Raw genomic sequence first — 18,427 nt, 5'->3', positions numbered from 1 at the left:
AAAGATAAGGGAATCTGGTCCATGATTCAAATCAACATACTTTATGCTTCACAGTACGTGATATTTAATTAACTTGAGATTTTTATTGTCTGTTTTTCTGTTTAGAAAACCAAAAAGCAGAGTTGCCAGAGAGGAAGGACAAGAGGCTGCCCCCAGTGACCTCTAAAGATCCTCAAGTTAACTCAAACCCTCTCGAAGGGGCAGGGGCCACCCTGAGGAAAGAAGATGAAGCTTCCGTCCAAGCTTCTTGTCAGAGGCCTTCATCAGCCAAAGATGTAGTATCCAGAGACCCAGAGAAAGCTGGTACCATCGCCCTTGTGCATCCAGATGGGGCAGTGACTGTTCCACAAGGAAAAAGTAAAATCTCCCAGGTTCAGGTGGCCCCCGAGGGAGTGGAACAAGGAGGAGACACGCCTGCTTCTTGGCCATCAGAAGAGGAGGCAAAGCCAGGTCCAGGACCCACCACTGAGGTCTCAGGAGCTTCTTCTCAGCCCGTGGGAGCTCCGGGTGGAGGGATGCCTCCAAGGTAGGGACTGATTATCCTGTCCATGCCTATAATTTGCAGCTACCTGTCAGACTTTGGTCCTCATCTGTAAAATGAGGGGATCAGACAAGATGACTTCCAAAGTCCCTTCCAGCCCTAGATTTGTGATCATTATGATTAAATATTATTATGATTAGATATATGTGATCCTAAGATCACACACTAGCAGAGCTGGCAAGGACCTTAGAAATCATCTAGTCCGAGTCTTCCCCCCCACGTCTCCCTGGATTTTACAGATGAGTCACCGAAGGCTAGTGAAGGAAAGAAAGGCCGGAGAAAGGAAAGATCAGTTCCTTTGTTGTAGGATTCAGTTTTTTTGACCCCAAATCTAGAGTTCTTCCTTTTGCTTTGAACTTACCTCTTCTCCACCAAGCCCTGACATCTTCATTTAAACTGTATCAAAATCACTGAATCACAGAGTTCTAGTGAGTTGGAAGCAACCTCAGGGACCCTCTGGCAAACCATTGTAGAAAAAGAATCTCTCTTATAACATATCCTACAAATAGTCATCTCACTTTCACTTGAAGACCTCTATTGAGGAATCCTCTACCTTCTGAGGTCTCTCATTCCACATTGCAATATCTCTGATTATTATTAAGTTCAATCCTAACCCCACCCCTATGCAACTTTTATTCGTTGCTTCTAGTTATTGTCATTGGGTTCAATTTAAATTGGTCTGGGGCAGCTAGGTGGTACAGTAGTTAGAGCACTCCTGGAGTCAGGAGGATCTGAGTTCAAATCTTACCTCAGACACTTAACATTTCCTAGCTGTGTGACCCTGGGCAAGTCACTTAACCTCAATTGCCTTGCCAGGAAAAAAAAAATCTGAACTGCTCTAATACCTTCACTACCTCCTTCCTCACATCACCCAAGACTTTTCTTTCCCATCTTCTTCCAGTTCTTTCAACTGATTTTTGTAAGGTATGGCCTCCTTCACCACCCTGTGGTTTTTCTGTGTTTTTCTGAATTCACTCAGATTTTTAAATTTCCTACTTAAAATTATTGCCCCAAACAAAATACAGTTCTTTAGATATAGCTGAACCAGAATACAGGATTGTCACTCTGTCTCTATCGGCCTTTTTAAATATAAACTTGTATAACATTAGGGTTTTTGACTCATGTCATACTATTAATGAAATTTAAGCTTATGGTTCACTAACACCCCCAGATCTTTTTCTTAGTTATATTCACAATTATTTTCTAGCCAGAACTCCCCTATTCTGTGATTCTGAGATTGATTTATACCCATTGTTTTATTTAATTATATTTGATATCTTCTACTAACCTGCTGAGATTTTTTGGGATCTTGACTCCATCATTTAACATGTTAGTTATCCCTCCTAGCTATGTATTGTTTGCAAATTTAACAAATACCTATAACTGTACAATCATTTATCCCATGTCTCTCTGTTTTATCCAGAAGGTTAGGATAAAAAAGACTTTTTTAGATATTTTGTTAGAATATAAACACAATATATTTATAACATTACTCTCAAGTATTATAATTAACCTTTCAAAAAAGGAAATGAAGTTAATCCATCATTACTTCTCTTTATTAAACCATGCTGCCTTTAAGTGATCACAACCTCTTTTTCTTTTAAAATTTATATTCAATTTCCTTTTATTTTCAGTTCCAGATTTTCTCCCTCCTCTATCTTTCTTCTTTAATTCTGTTCCTCATCTTTTTTTTTTTTTTAATGTTTGTATGAATGTATGTATCTCTTGTTTCTTATCCTTCCTGCCTCTCCCCTGTTTTGCTTTTATTCGGCTATCTTGCCTTCCTATTAATCTACCTACCCTCCAATGATTCCTTCCTTATCCTTTCTCCCCAACCTTTCCCTTTGCCCTCTCATTTCTCTTTTTATAGCCTTCCAAGTTTATGTTATTCCCCTCTTTATCCCATTCCCATTGACTTACCTATCCTTTTATTCTCCCTTTTATCCTATTTCCTCACTCTCTTATTTCTTTATAAATTCAGAAGACTTTTATTTCCCTCTAAAAGTATATGTTGTTCTTTCTTTAACTCATATGGAAAGACTTAATTTTCCCCCACTATAAATAATGCTTGCTCTTGATTTTAGATAGATATTACTTATCATTTTTAAGAATTTATTTCTATTTTCCTAATGTTTTTAATAGGAATGGGGATTGTATTTTATGAAATACTTTTTCTCCGTCTGTTGAAATAATCATGTAATTTTTTTTTTATTATTGCAGTGGTCAATCATATTTGTAGTTTTTCTAAGTTTAAACCAGCCCAACATTTTTCATATAAATCCTTCCTGGTCATAGAGTATAAACTTTGTGATATATTGTTGTAATTGTGTTAGAATATTATGTAAATTTTTTCACATTAATATTCATTAGCAAAATTAGTCTATAATTTTCTTTTTTTGTTTTGGCTTTCCCTAGTTTAGGTATTAAGACCATATCTGTGTCACAGAACAATTTTGTAATGCCCACAAGCCATGTCTTTAAAATGTGTTCTAAATTTTTTCCAAGAATAGAAGTCAGTTTTATTAGTCTAGAATGGTCAGATATTGCTTCCTCTTTCCGTAAAATTAGGGCAATGTTTGCCCTTCGCAATTCTATGGTACCTTTATTATTCTCTGATGCAATCTAAAACTTACCACCAGGTGCTTGGTAGTCACATCTGTGGTTCAGTACTTTATTTGGACCTCTTTTAGATGATTGGATTTGAATCCCGACTCAGTAAGTCATTTAACCTCTTTGGATCTCATTTCCTCCATCTGCAAAATGAGAAACTTGAACTAGATTATTTCTGAATTCCCCTCTAGCACTAATTCCTATGATCTTGTGGCCTTGGGTATAGAAAGGAAGAGGAGGAGGAGGAGGAGGAGAGAAAAGACAGACTTTACAATTTGGTCTCAGATTGGCTGTGGGGGCATTTGACCTGCTGGGCAACTTCCCCTTTTCAAAGACCAAGCCCCAGTAATCTGAAATTAAACCATCCTTGGGATTTAATTCACTCCTCTGTGGAGGATCAAATATCTTTGTTTGCTTTGGCAATTGGCAAAGTTAGGGTTCTTCATTTATCTGTCATTGTTCCGAGGGGAAAGGAAACATGAGACTCCCTGAAGTCAGGAAAGCCAGTTGAATTCCTGGCCAACAACTGCTGGGAGACCCACCTCACTCAAAGCCCCTGAGTCTGGGTTGTGGACTGAATTTTAAAGGATAAAATCTGAGGTAGTGAGGAGATGAGATGGAATTACTGCCGTGAGCCTTCCAGGAATGCAAGTGCAATGTATAGAACCCAGGAAAAAGTAACAGCAATTTAGGGATTAGAGCAGAACTGGAGCCTAAGAAAGTGTGGTCTTGGTGTCAGACTGAGTGATGAGATGCCCTGGACTGATTTTCAGGGAAATCAGACACCAAGACATAGTTCTTTAATGAGAAGTCTCTGTGTGTTTGTGTGTGCAGTGAGGAGGAGTTTTAACATGGAGATGAATGGGGTTCAAAAGGAATGGGAAGGTGAGTTAAAAGTGAAGAGAGAATAAAAGGGTCCCTGGGCCTGAAGTCTCTATAATTTCTCCAATAGCTTAGGGCAGGAGTAAGCTCAGTTAATAGCTAGCATTTATATAATATTATAAGGTTTGCAAGGAGTTTTGCAAATAGTGTCTCAGTTTATCCTCACAATAATTTTGGGAAGTAGGTGCCTATTGCCACTTTACAGATGAGTAAATTGAGGCAGACAGAAGAATCTTGCCCAAAAGGCTAGTAAACATTTGAGGGTGATTTGAATGGAAGCCTTCCTGTCTCAAAGTCTAGTCCTCTGTCCACTGTGCCCGCTTAGCTCACTCTCAGTTTTCTCATCTATAAAATGGGGCATCACTTTCCCCTTCTACCTATTTTTCAGGATTGTAAGGACAAAAGGTGACATCTGCAATGAGAGTTAGTGTATAAGATCATATCTTTGCTGTTAGGATCATTGAGGGCAAATAGCTGTAAGCCTCCTTAAAGGATGGCTCAGAGGACCTTAGAATACAAAAGTGTTTGGGTATAGCATGTCTATTACTTCCCTATCCCTTATATCAAAAGGATGTGGAAAGGATATCCTATCCCTTTGATCCTGACAAGAACAATGTAATTTTTTAATTTTTTTTTTTACATTTCCCCTATTTTCCAGTTAAGGCAAATGAAGTCCATCAATTGGAAGTGGCTTGCTCAAGATTACATAGCAAGTTAGAATAAGGCTCAGAATCTTTTCCTGACTAAAAACGCAGCATGCATTTTCACTGAACTGTGCTGTTTTTTAAATCTCATGTTCACATATTATTATGTGTGGTCTTCAACAGAAGGTGTCTATAGATCCGGGCCCCGGCAGAAAGGACCCAAACATACTGATGTATCCAGGAGAGACAAGGGCAACAGCCTGGTAATAATCCAGAGCCATGTTTACACCCACACACCAGGACTTTCTCCTCTGAAAAAGAAATCAGGAATTGCTTACAGAGTTACTGCCAGGTTTCAAGGTCACCCTGAGGAGGAAGATAATGTGGCAAGAGAGGGAACTGACTGTACTGAGCAGGTGACCCTAAGTATGAAATCCACAGGCCAGCAGGGAACTTGAGGGCATCTGGGCCACCCCTTGAGTTCATGCTGGGCTAAATCAATTGTCTTTTCACCCAGCGCAGAATCTCTGAATTGGTAAAATAATCATGAGGACCAGGATTCCCTCTATCCTGATATGATCAGTAATCATAGACTATCCTCGAATCATAGACATGAAAGAAACCATAAAATCACAGGAACTAGAAGAGAACCTAAAGGTCACTGGTGAATCCCCTTTCATTTTACAGATGGGGAAATTGAGACCCAGAGTCTCTGGGGTGTACACATCTAAGTGACAGAGCTGGAATTTAACCCATTGTTCTTTCTATTCGACAGCCTTAAAGAAAGTCAAATTCAAAACCCTCATTTGACAGAGAAAAATACTAAGACCCAAAGAGGAGAAGTCACAAGACTGTGGGAATTCAGCAAGAAGGCAGCTGAGCCAAGGCTTAAAACTGGATCTCCTGGCTCTAAATCCAGGGCTCTTTCCATACACCACACTTAACGAATGCTTTATTATCCTAACATTTTCATGCATTTGACCTCTCATTAACATGTGACATCAGCTACCGTGGGAGGAAGAGGAGGGGATGGAATCCTGGTCCACTACACCCATATGTCACATTTGTATAGGGCATTATGGTCACGAGGCACTTCCACATCAAGTGTCTCATGTGAGTTTCCCCACAAAAGTCCTGTTAGATAGGCTAGATACAGATTATTGTTTCCATGTCAGAAATGAGAAAACCAAGAATCAAAGTGGTTAAAGCTGTTAACACATGGGAGAAATGGTGATAAAGGCTCCCTGTGGGAGTGAATGTAGAAAGATCTTCTGTCCAATGAGAATTCTCTTCTCTGCAGGTTTTCCATCCATGTTCAAGAGACAGATACGCCTGGGGAGATGTTGGTGAGCCGCATGGGAGGTCGCTCCTCAGAGAAGGCCCCTGGACCCAAATCCTTAGCATCAACACCCCCTGATGGGGGAGGAAGTCCAAGTGGACAGGATGTATGGGTTCCCTTAGGCTCTTTCCAGCCCTCCAGAACTGATTCCACTGTTATTGGCCTCGAAGGGAAGTCTACAGAGACAGGACAGAGTGAGCACAACCCTCAAGGCAAGAAGAGGGGAAGCTTCCCCCTTGGGACTAATGACCAGAAAGCAGAGGATAAATCTGAGTCAGAAGCTGGGTTGGCAATGGGGAACACCACTGGCCAGAAGGATAGGAAAGAGAACACTGAGAGTTCAGCTAAGCAAGAGAAAAACCCAGGAAATGGAGCCCAGGAGCCTAAAAATGTGGCAACAACTGTAGATGGGGAAACCATGGCTGCAGGAACAAGTATGCACTATGAGAAGGCAGGTGGTCTGGTGCTGGGTAAGTAACTCCTTTTGTGGTCTCTTTAGGTGCCTCTGTATAGGGCTCTCTACCAAGGCAGCCCAAAATCAAAGTAGATTTCCCTTCCCTGTTCTGCCCCTCCCTTCCCAGTTTCCTTTTCCTTCCCTTTTCTTCCCTTCTCTTGCCTTTCCAACTTCTCTCCCCTTCCCTTCCCTTCCATTTCTTTAAAAAAAAGTCCTAATCTATCCAGTATAAATCCTGACATATAGTAAGCACTTAATCAATCTTTGATTGACTAGTTGTTGACATCACAGATTCTGTCTCTTCTTGGGAAGACTATACTTTGAAACACTGAGCTACAAATCCTGAGACCCTTAACTAGGACTCTGACCCTGAACCTCCCACCCAAAGGACAACCATTTAGAACTTTATCTCATAAATAAAATAACATGCTCTGTTAGAAATGAGATTGATTTGTCAATATGATCCTTAAAAGCAGAAATTGCATTATAGATTCTAGGGAAGATTAAGTTGTAGTGGAAAAGAGTGTAGAGCAGCCTCATAATTTGACATGAGAGACACCTCAAAATATTCCAAGAAAAGCAATCTCTTCCATTGATTTACCACAATGCCCTACATTCTCACCATTAGCATTCTTCCTTTGAATTAAGCTTTGAAGGCTTTTTTTTTAAAAAGCAAATATTGGTTGAGGAGGAAAGGGACACATTATTTCACTGGACTATGTGCTACTTAGTAATATCAGCATATGTGATAAAAAAGAAAAAAAACTTTAAAACTGATATCAATATAACTCAATTCCCAGATTAGCCAATTGTCATCTTATTGTGGAGGAAGTAGGATGCAAAAGTCAGATGCCTTTGTACTTATCCATGCTTATATTTTAAAAATAACAACAATCAATCAACCTCTAGAAAAAGAAAAACTTAATGAACATGAAATTCTATTTAAGTTTTTTCAACCTCCTTTTTTATCATTACATATATTTTAAAATAATTTTATAACAGTAATTCCTATTAATATAGAATAAATCTTCTATAAATATTTATTGTTTATATATATTTATTATATATTATATAATATATTTTCCATTTGATCTTCATAATAACTGCATGCTATTATTAGCTCCAAAATACAAATGAACATGCTAAAGCCTCAAAAAGAGATTTGCCTGGGATGCCACAGTTATTAAATGGCAGAATTAAAATTCGAATCCAGGTCTTCCAGCTTCAAGTCCAGTGGTTTTCCTATCACTCCACACTGGGTACAGATGACCTCATGTTCTACTTTCTTCACTTGGCCCTTTTTATATATTCATTTCTATGTATCGATGTACCCTATGATTATTGCCAGTGACAACCGTCACTTCTGCAGGACATTGTGACCACATTCCAGTCGTTCAGAGAGGACTGAATGTACTAGGACCTTGGAGAGCCTCACTCGGGGAGTCCCAGCTTCCCCAATGACTTAGCTTTGTAAAGCAAGGACTTTCCCTTCCCACAACTTTAGTTTTCTCATCTACAAAACAGAGAGATTTGTTCTACTTACCTCCAGAGCATTGATGTGAGAAGCCAATGAGAAAAATTGTGGGGAAGAATTAATGCTTTGGGAATGGGTGTTTTTATTATTATTTAATGTATCCATGATTTCATTAACATAGGGGGCTCCTGGTGAGAAAACTCCCCTTACCAGGGCAGGTTGCTCTGCATCTTCTAAGAGTTCCTTTGGTGCACTTAGGAGAAAGTGACCTTTCTCATACAAACCAGCATATGGTGAGGCAAGATTTAAAACTAATTCTTTATTTTAATGTTTACTCTCTCTTTTTTATATAAAATTTTATTGATAACTTTTGTTTCATGGTTGCCTTATTTTCCCACTCTATCTCTCCCCATCTTTGAGAGCCATGCTTTATAAATTTTTTTTAAATATAGGAAAAGAGAAAAAAAGCAAAAAAGCAATTAATACATCGAAAGAAATTTGACAATATATGCAGTACTCCATGCCTGTGGATCCCTCGCTTTTGCAAAAGAGTAGAGGGTGTTATCTTAGAAAATAATTTTCTAAGTTAAGGCTAACTCTCTATCCCTGAGCTCCTAGCTTCTTAAACTTGGTTCACAACCTCATATGGGGTTTTGTAACTGAATATGGGAGTGTCACAAAAGTATGATTTATTATCAGTAAATGTTTGATTTATATGCCTATTTATAGACCTATATACCTGGGGCCATGTAAAAATTTCTCAGGCAAAAGGGGGTTGCAGATGGACAAAGTTTAAGAAGCCCTGCCCTAGACTATGCTGCTCTCATTATTGTAAATAACGCCCAAACTAAGGTGATTATGAGATTGCTGAGAGCTGTCTGCTCCCTGCCAAGTCTTCTTGAGTGATGAAGGTAGGGGATGTTTGCTTGTGTTCTCTTTAGATGACAGCCCGGCTCCCCCAGCCCCTTTTGAACACCGGATAGTGAGTGTCAAGGAAGTACCAATCATCACAGGCTATACCGTGTGCCAGCATGAAGTCTTGGGAGGGTAGGTGGACTTCTGTTTTGATGGGTAGGGAGGTGGTTGGTATGGGGACTGGTGCTAGGATAACTGGAGAACTGAAATGGGGAGCAGAGATGATTGCTAGTGTTTTTTCACCAATCTAGCTCCAGGCAGGACACAGCTTAATGGATTGTGGGTAATTTAAGACCATGAGACTGGATACAAAGTCCCAAGTATCATTGCATTAAGAACTAGAAGGGACTTTAAAGAGCATATAGGGTGAAGAAATTTGCTTCTAATATATATATATGTGTGTGTGTGTGTGTGTGTGTGTGTGTGTGTGTGTGTAATATAATGTATATATAACAATATAAAATAACATAGTAAAAGTCAGATAGATAGATAGATAGATAGATAGATAGATAGATAGATAGCATAATAGTCATTACCCTGATCTACACAGCCCGAAGGACAGGAATATTCCATTTCATCTTTCATCCAGATTTTTCCAATACCCTAAAGCCCAACTTCTTAAACTATTGTTTATGACCCCATATGGGGTCTTGTAACTGAATGTGGGATTGGCAAAATTATAATTTATTAGATGAAAATATTTGATTTGTATACCAATTTTATATACCCATATACCTGGGGTCACATAAAAATTTCTCAGGTGAAAAGGGGTTGTGAGTGGAAAAAGTTTAAGAAGCTCTTCCCTAAAGAGTGCTGGTTCCTTCAATTTTAGGGGATCTCCTTTACCCTGATTTTATTTAACTACTTAACAGTCAGATTAGCTTTTACAAAGAAATGTTTAGTTCAAAGACACAAAAAGAAAAAAATATACAAATACTACTTCTCCTCTCCCAATATGCAGGGGCATAATCTCCTCCCCCCCCCCCCCCCCCGCCCCTTACATCATCTCAGTTTTTGGAGAAGAGAGAAACATTAGGCATACAACTTAACTTAATTCCTATATAGCACAGATCCACCAAATCCAAATTCTTCCTGGGCTTGAGACTGGAGCCCTCTGGCTTCTTAGGGTTTCCCTGCTGAGCTGGCTGCAACATTTGGTCTGGAGTTTTGCCTCCAAGGTCACCACGACTTATGGTTGTGTCTGGGGACTCTGTTGCTTGTGCCTAGAACCTCACAGGGCCAACTAAGAAAACCAAAACTCTAGGCCTGATTCTCAGGACCACAGGGCCTCCCTCCTCCAGCTCTGTTCATAGTGTCCATGCTGTGAGTAAATGGGACTTCAGCTTCTTTGATACCAGAAAGAAAGAATGTCCTGTTTTGATGTTCTGAAAGACAAAGACTTTTTTGGCCATGAAAAAGTCAGTGGAGAAGAGGCTATTCCCATGTGGTTGAGGAATACAGAATATTTTTTCTGAGAAGGGGTCTTTCACATGGATACCCTCAACTTAAGTGATTTGGGTATATGCAAAGCAAAGTCCTGTGATGGTAGGAAACAACGGAGCTAGGGCTTGAATTCAGATCCCATGACTCTAAATCCAGTGTTCTTTCCACTATTCATTGTTCAGAAGATAATGAAAAACATATGGGATTAATTAAAGTCAGGAATCCTGAGTTCTGGTCCTAGTTCTTCCATTAAGTGGTGGTGATCTTGGGGAAGGAGCTTCTGACCGTTATAAAGGAAGAATGTTCATTGAGATGATAGTTTGAGAATTGGAAAGCATCTTCCAACCTTGGTCATCTCATCCAGTTTCTTTATCTTATAGATGAAGAAATGAAGGTCCAAAGTAAATTGCCAAAGGCCCACACAGGAGCCAGGACTTGAACCCAGGTCCTCTAACCTCTGACTCGGTTCTAGGCACACTGGACTGAAGGTCCTTAGGGGTTCTGGGTTGAAAGTCATGATTCTTTTATTAAGTAGCAATGATCTTGAACAAGACAACTCCATGGAGCTGCAGCTTCTCTCCCTGTAAAATGAGGGGGTGGGATTAGATCTTTTCAAAGGTCTCTTCCAGCAGTCACTTCTACACCTGATGATCTTTTGCTGGTACGGAGAGCCCGACTCCCTATGTTTACATTGTCATTTAGATTCTCAGGTTTCTGTTTCCCAATGGCCCCACTACCTACCATTCACATGGATGACTAAGGTTTGGGATTACTTCAGCTCTGAGGGCAGGGATGATGAATGTTTCTTCTCTGAAGGCTTTTGTGCATGGTATCTCCTCAGGGGAAGATTTGGTCAAGTCCACAAGTGCACCGAGAAGTCCACTGGTCTCTCTCTGGCAGCCAAGATCATCAAAGTAAAAAATGCCAAGGACCGGGTAAGGAGCCAGCTCTGAACCAAGCCCTGCCCACCTCCAGCAGAGCTGGGATTTACCCGCAGGCCCTCCACCTCCAAGTCCAGCTCTTTCTGTCACAGCCTCTTGATACAAGTTCCTCTGTTTAGTATTTAGGGTCCTTTACATTGGGCTCCTGCCTACCTTGTCCAGGTTATCGTACATTTGTCCCTGTCACGCCTGTTGTAGGCCAGCCAAACTGGCGTTCTTTCCGTTCTCAAACGTGGTCCATCTGCCAGCTATTGGGTATATCACAGTGGGGATTCCTTTGGGGGGTGGGTTGGTTGCTGAGATACCTTCTAATTCTCGAATTCTGTGATTCTGTAAATGTACATGTTGGGAGGGATAGTTAAGGAATTGTAAGAGAGATCTTGTTACCCAAAAGATCTTGTTACATTAGAACAAACATCGAGCTGATTTGATAACATAAAATTTATTAGGAAAAAACATTTTAAAATACTTTAAATTTAAACTTAGTTAAAACATACAACCAAAAAATATTGCAAGTATTGTACTTACTGTGTATGTGCTATGCAGTATACAACATACTTTTCAGTTATTATCTTGTTTGAGCCTCATAATAATTTTGGGAAGTCTGTGCTATTATTATCCCCACTTTACAGAAGAGGCAACTGAGGCAGACAGAGGTAAGCCATGTCCACGATCTCACAGCTACTAAGTATCTGAAGGATTTGAGTTTAGGGACTCCTGCCTGGAGTTCTTCCTCTGTGCACTATGGTACCACCTAGTGGCTGTTCAAGGAACACAGAACTTAGTATTTTATTTAGCAAAAACAAGCAAAAGAATTAAAAAATAAGCAAAAATTGTATTCCATATTCAGAAACTGTTGGAAGGCCTACTACCCATAGTTATATTTTAATAGCATAAATTTAAAGTATTACACAGAGATTTTTAAAAAATCAGCTTTCCAAGTACAAGATGGTGGTAGCATGGACAAAATTCCTCTTAAAAGATATAAAATTATTGACTTATTAGGAAGCTACAGGGTGACATGATTGCCAAGACAGCAAATTCAATCTCAGTGTATTAATAATAGCCAGAATGAGGAAGGCAGCAGCTCTGCTTACTACGTAGGTAGTGTAGGTATGGGGAAGTAGGTAGTGTAGAGGACTTGGAAAACCCAAATTCATATTTTATCTAGATTTTTACTCACTGCAAGCAAGTCCTCTGTCTGCCTCTTTTTCCTCATAATAGATAGCATCTACCTTGCAGGATTATTTTTTTTAATAATAGTTTTTACTTGCCAGATATATGCATGGGTAATTTTACAACACTGACAATTGCCAAACCTTTTGTTCCAATTTTCCCCTCCATCCCCCCCACCCCCCCAGATGGCAGGTCGACCAATACATGTTAAATATGTTAGAATATAAATTAAATACAATATATGTGTACATGACCAAACAGTTGTTTTTGTAGGGTTATTGTGAAGATCAAATGAAATATTTGTAAAATGTCTTGCAAACTTTAGGGTAAATTTTAATAGTTGTTATTGTTACTGTGCCATGCTCTGATCACACTTGAAATGTCTATTCAGTTTTGGGTGCTGCTTTTAAGTAAAGGCATTGATAATCTAGGGGGTGTCCAGATAGTACTGAGACAGCGAAGGGTCGTACTATCACGTCATAATTAGACCAACTGAAGTGACTTGGGAGATTTGGCCCCGAACAATAGTGTCAAACTCAGATGGGAAAGGGAGCTACTGAACCATATATAAGGATCCCTGTGAGCTGCAAATTGACTCAGAAAAACCACATGTTTATATTAGCTATACTTTATCATGTTTTAATTTCTTGTATTAAACATTTCCCTATTTCACTTCCATCTGGTTGTGGCAATGTTTTGGCACCTCTGACCTAGAGAAGAGACGATGTTTGGGGCCATCAGAGCTATTTTGAAGTATCTGAGGGACATGTCTGAGACGGATCAGACTTATTCACTTGGTTTCAGAGGGTGGAACTAGCAGTAATATATGGCAGGCACAGGGAGGCAGATTTTGGTGCCAGGTGAAGAAAAATTTCCCAATAATTAGAGCTTGTTAAAGAGTGGAGTGGAGACTCGGTACATCATATGCTCCATTTATTGGAGGCCTTCAAGTAAAGGCAAGATAATGTTTTGTCAGTCAGCCAATGAGCATTTATCAAGTACAAGTACATGCTATGTGCCAGGCCCTATGCTAAGAACTAGGGATCCAAAGAAAGGCAATTCTCTCCTCAAAACCTCCCTTCCACCTCCCCAAGAAACCAGTCTCTATTCTCAAGGAACTCCCGGTCTATTTGGAGCAGACAAACATACAAAGAGCTCTTACCAATAAGATAGATACAGGACAAATTGGAAGTGATTTCAGAGGGAAGGCCTAGGGAAAGGCTTCTGGAAGAAGGTGGGATTTTGGTCGTTGTTGTCCTTTGTCCTCAAAGAGATCCAAAATGACATTGCTATGTTGGGGTCAAGACATAACAGGTCCGTCTGTGGCTGGTCAGACCAATATGAGGTCAGAAGGCTTTATCACAGGTCAGAAACAAAGAATCCTTGTGAACATGGGCTAGACAGAGGAGAAAGGAAAGCAGGAGGAGGGTATGTATGTGTGTGTGTGTGGAAATGGGGATTTCAAACACTGGTTTATCTTATCATCTCTAACCCCATATTCCTAAAAATGCTTCTCTTCCCAGGAGGAAGTAAAAAATGAAATCAACATCATGAACCAGCTCAGTCATGTGAATCTGATTCAGCTCTATGATGCCTTTGAGAGCAAAAACAGTTTTACTCTGGTCATGGAATAGTGAGTATAATCCCAAGGGAGGAAGTGATGGGCAGAAGCTCAGGGAAAACACTGTGCTCTCACGGAGACAGCCAACATTTGCAAAGAACTCCACATTTATTGCCTAGAATTAACTAGGACTCAGGAGTATGGTCTGGAGTGAAGGTGTCAAATATGGGCATACCACAGCAACACTCCCAAGTGCTGCCTGAACCTAACTAACATATAGTTGGATAATATTTGACAAAATAAGCAAAAATACAATAAAACATAGATATGCTGATATGTGACTTTCTTTTTTTAATTAAATTTTTTTATTTTCAAAATATATGCATAGATAATTTTCAACATTTACTCTTGCAAAACCTTGTGTTCCAAATTTTTCTCACTCCCTTCCCTCACCCTTACCCCTAGATGGCAAGTAATCCAATATATATTAAGCGTTCAATTCTTCTATACATATTTTCACAAATATCATGTTGTACAAGTAATATCAGATCAAAAAGGAAAAAAATGAAAAAGAACAAAGTGCAAGCAAACAACAACAAGAGTGAAAACACTATGTTGTGATCCACACTCAGTTCCCACGATATGTGTTTTTGTAAGTCAATATGTATCCAGGGGGCCTCTGCTTCTATTTGAGTTTGATCCGAATAATCTGGAGGAAGGTTAATGGATTTTAAGGTAGAGGCAAAGGTCCAGATTCCTGGTGTTCCACTTACTCTCTGTGTGAGCTTAGGCAAGTCATTTCCCTTTTCTGTGCCTCTTTTCCCTCATCTATAAAGTGAAAGGTTTAGACTAGTTGTTAGCTAAGAAGGCAGAACAAAATACTGTGAGGTTTGAGGAAGGCTGGGATGGTAACAAACTCTCCAAACAGAAGAAGGCATTTAAGCTGTGTCAGCTGAAGGATGGTTAGTATTTTAATAGACAGAAAGAAGGGTTATTCTGGGCATAAAAAAGAATAAGCAAAGGCATGGAAGAAATCATGGGACATGTTAGGAAAATGATGAGTAGTTCAATTTTGCTGGTGCAAAACACTAGTAGGAGATAATTAGGAAAACAATAGTAGAAGATAAGTTGGAGCAGTATCCTGGAAAACCTTGGACGCCAGGATCAGGGGCATGAGTTTTATTTTAGAGAGAGTCAAAAGCCATTGAAAAGTTTGATCGCAGGAGTGACATATCCAAGTCTATGATTTAAGAAAGCTCTTGATTTTTCTTTTGCTCTGACCTATTTGCTAAGTGAGGCAGCTAGGCTCAGAAGATAGAGCACTGGGTTTAGAGTCAAATTCACTCTCAGATATGTGTGACTCCAAGCAAGTCCCTTAACCCTCTCTGCCTCAGTTTCCTCATCTGTCAAATGAGCTGGGGAAGGAAATGGCAAACCATTTCAGTATTTTTGCCAAGAAAACCCCATGGACAGTTTGTCTGTGCTAGGGTCTAAAGAGTTACAAAAAATCAGATTGAACGACAGAATGAAAACAATTTGCTATGTGATCTAGGGCAAGTTTTCCTTCATCTCCATTCCCTCAGCTTCCCAGTTTCTATAATCAAGGTTTGGTAAATGGAATCAAGCAGAGCTAGATTAGAAACTTGTTATTAAATTAGATTCTAGATGATTTATGATCTCCGAGGCCAGAAAGGACAGAGCCATAATCAACATGTTTTGATAGCAGAAAAATTCTTTGATGGTTGTTGATGATTTTTTTTTTTCCATTTCCAATTTCCATTCTACCTACAATGAGCAGAATGAATATATCTGAGTTTCTTCTCTTCTCCCTTTTCACCAGAAAATAGTAAATTTTGACCAGAAAATGGTAAGCAGCAGTGGAAGCAAGAGTAAATATACTGGGAATTATGAGGGAGGAGTGAAAGGCTGCTGTTTAGTTCATTGGATTCAAAGCTGCAAAAGACTTTAGAAGTCACTTAGTTCAAACCCTTTGTTTCTTTTAAAAAACATTTAAAATTATGTCTTGTTTTTATAATAACTAATAGATTCCACCTCCCATTTCTTAGTGGTGTCATACTTTGTAACAAAGAATCAATCAATTAATAAACATTTATTAAACATCTACTGCGTACTTTGCGCTGTGCTAAGTGCAGTCCCGAAACCTCAAAGAATTTACGATCTCCGACAAATGTAAAAAAGAGAGAGAGAGAGAGAGAGAGAGAGAGAGAGAGAGAGAGAGAGAGAGAGAGAGAGAGAGAGAGAGAGAGAGAGAAATAAAACTGTTCCAGGAAAACCAATCAATATATCAGTTGAATCTGGCAGTATATGTAATAATCTTCATCCAGAATCTCCCAAATCTGCAAAGAAGGAAGGTGAACTTTCTCAACTCTTTTCCAAGCTCAAACTTCTTGGTTATGATAAGCATATAATCTTTATGTGTTCTTTCTATTTATATGATTGTAGTTATTGGGCATATTGCATATTTTTGTTCCATTTACTATCAGTCTTCTGCCTCTTTGAATTCTTCATATTAAAAGTAATCTATTACTTTCAGGTTTGTCCATTTTTTAAAACCATTCCTCAATTGGTAATCATTTGTTTTGTTCTCAGTCTTTTGCTATCATGCAAAAAATTGTTGCTATCAATATTTTGGTATGTATGGGACTTTTCTTTCTGTTTTTGCTTCTTGGCAACTTTCTCATTTCATAGATAGATTTAAACCCTGATCAAATGCACTTAGCACAATGCCCAGCACATAGTAAGCACTTAATAATTCTTTTCTTCTTCTTTTGATCTCCAAATATAGCACTTTCTCAGGCATTAAAATAGCATTATTATTATTAGATCTCTTGTTATAAGTAGAAAGATAGGGATGGTCACAATAGAATCTTCTTAGAAATTTACTGACATCTTCTTTTGACTTGAATCTGCAGTGTTGATGGTGGTGAGCTATTTGACCGAATCACAGATGAAAAATACCACCTGACAGAGCTAGATGCTGTCTTATTCACCAAACAGATCTGTGAAGGCCTCCACTACTTGCATCAACATTACATTCTGCACTTGGACCTTAAGGTAAGAATGGATCCTAGAATCACAGGCTCTTGGAATTGGATGACTCCAGCAATTATCCTAGAATATCAGTGCTAGAAAGGATGTCAGGGGCCATTTACTCCAACCCCTTCCTTTTACTTGGACGACACTGAGAGGATAAATAAATTGCTCAAATTTATATAGCTAACTCATGTCAGGGCATGGGCTAGAACACATCTCCAAATCCTTCATTTTCTCCAGTACACTTCAATTGCTAGGAACTTAGTCTCGCATCTTAGAAGCTACTTTGGTAGAAGAAAACTTTTTACTCTGTATTTTAGGCACAAGTCAGCCTTTTATTAATTTAAATAAAATGAGTTCTAAACATTTCTGTTTTGGGAAAGATCCCAAGTAGGCAGTTACGCAATGCAGCTATTAATCTTTCTTGGAATTGTAATTTGTGATAACCTCAAACAAAAGACAAAATTTCATAGTTAAGATTGAGCAAGAGTTCAGAGTTTAGGTAATAGTTCAGATAATGGTCTGCTTCATTAATCTGAACAACAGTCACTTAAAATGTCTTGGAATCCTAAAGAATCATTCCCTAAACCAGTCAACCTGATCAAAGGTGATTATAGTCAAGGACTTTACTTAGACTAAAGTATCAGTATCATAGTTCTAAGCCTCTTAATCCATTTTTAGGACCTTAGAATTTGTTTTAAACCTTACAGTTTCCTTACACAAAAGTGGCAGGCTATTGAAAAAAGAGAAAAAGGATTTAGTAAAAGGCATTGTTTCCCTAAAAGTTTAACAAATGTCAAACCTATATCTTTCTCCCAGGATTGGTCAAGTATACTCTCTTTATAGAAAGAATGAAATCTCAAGATTTTGACAGATTGGTTTAGTTTTCTAAATGAATAGTAATAATAATAATAATAATAATAATAATAATAATAATAATAATAATAATAATAATAATAATAATAATAATAATAATAGCAATTAGCTTTCATATACCTCTTTAAGGTTTGCAAAGCACTTTACATATATTATCTCACTAAATCCTCTGGAAAACCCCAAGAAGTAGGTGCTCTAATTATCCTCATTACATAGATAAGGAGGTTGAAGAAGATTAGAAGAGGATGAAAAACTTGCTCAGCATAACACCAACCTACATTTAAATACATATTGTTATGCAGTCATATCCAACTTTTCTTGGCACTATTTAGGATCTCCTTGGCAGAGATACTGGATCATTTTGCCGTTCTTTTACAGCTGAGGAAATTGAGGCAGATGGAGTTAAGTGACTTGTCCAAGTTCACTCAGCTAGCCAAATTTGAACCCACAGAGATGAATCTTCCTGATTTAAGGCTCTGCACCCTATTCACTGCATACCATAAAAGTATATAAATGT

At 38.7% G+C, this 18,427-nt stretch overlaps 1 protein-coding gene and 1 long non-coding RNA gene across 4 annotated transcripts in view; one reads left to right on the top strand and one right to left on the bottom strand.

The window, feature by feature from the left end:
- Positions 1-11,475, bottom strand: part of LOC141557525 (uncharacterized) — a 53,197-nt gene extending 41,722 nt beyond the window's left edge. Inside the window, exons 1-2 of the long non-coding RNA XR_012486814.1 lie at positions 11,397-11,475; positions 3,175-3,294 (exon numbers count right to left, since the gene is read on the bottom strand). This is a non-coding gene — a long non-coding RNA (uncharacterized LOC141557525). The remainder of the gene's footprint in view (positions 1-3,174; positions 3,295-11,396) is intronic.
- The window catches only part of MYLK3 (myosin light chain kinase 3), a 54,271-nt gene that overhangs the window by 19,437 nt on the left and 16,407 nt on the right, over positions 1-18,427 (top strand). For all 3 annotated transcript variants that reach the window (XM_074293292.1, XM_074293291.1, XM_074293293.1), the window contains exons 3-8: positions 106-526; positions 5,978-6,486; positions 8,886-8,991; positions 11,144-11,237; positions 13,943-14,052; positions 16,914-17,055. In XM_074293292.1, coding sequence (XP_074149393.1) covers positions 106-526; positions 5,978-6,486; positions 8,886-8,991; positions 11,144-11,237; positions 13,943-14,052; positions 16,914-17,055 — 1,382 coding nt within the window. The remainder of the gene's footprint in view (positions 1-105; positions 527-5,977; positions 6,487-8,885; positions 8,992-11,143; positions 11,238-13,942; positions 14,053-16,913; positions 17,056-18,427) is intronic.

This window comes from Sminthopsis crassicaudata, chromosome 2 (assembly GCF_048593235.1).
Source record: "Sminthopsis crassicaudata isolate SCR6 chromosome 2, ASM4859323v1, whole genome shotgun sequence".
Classification (NCBI taxonomy): domain Eukaryota; kingdom Metazoa; phylum Chordata; class Mammalia; order Dasyuromorphia; family Dasyuridae; genus Sminthopsis; species Sminthopsis crassicaudata.
Note: the sequence above shows the minus strand (reverse complement) of the source record. Positions and strands in the feature narration are given on the sequence as shown.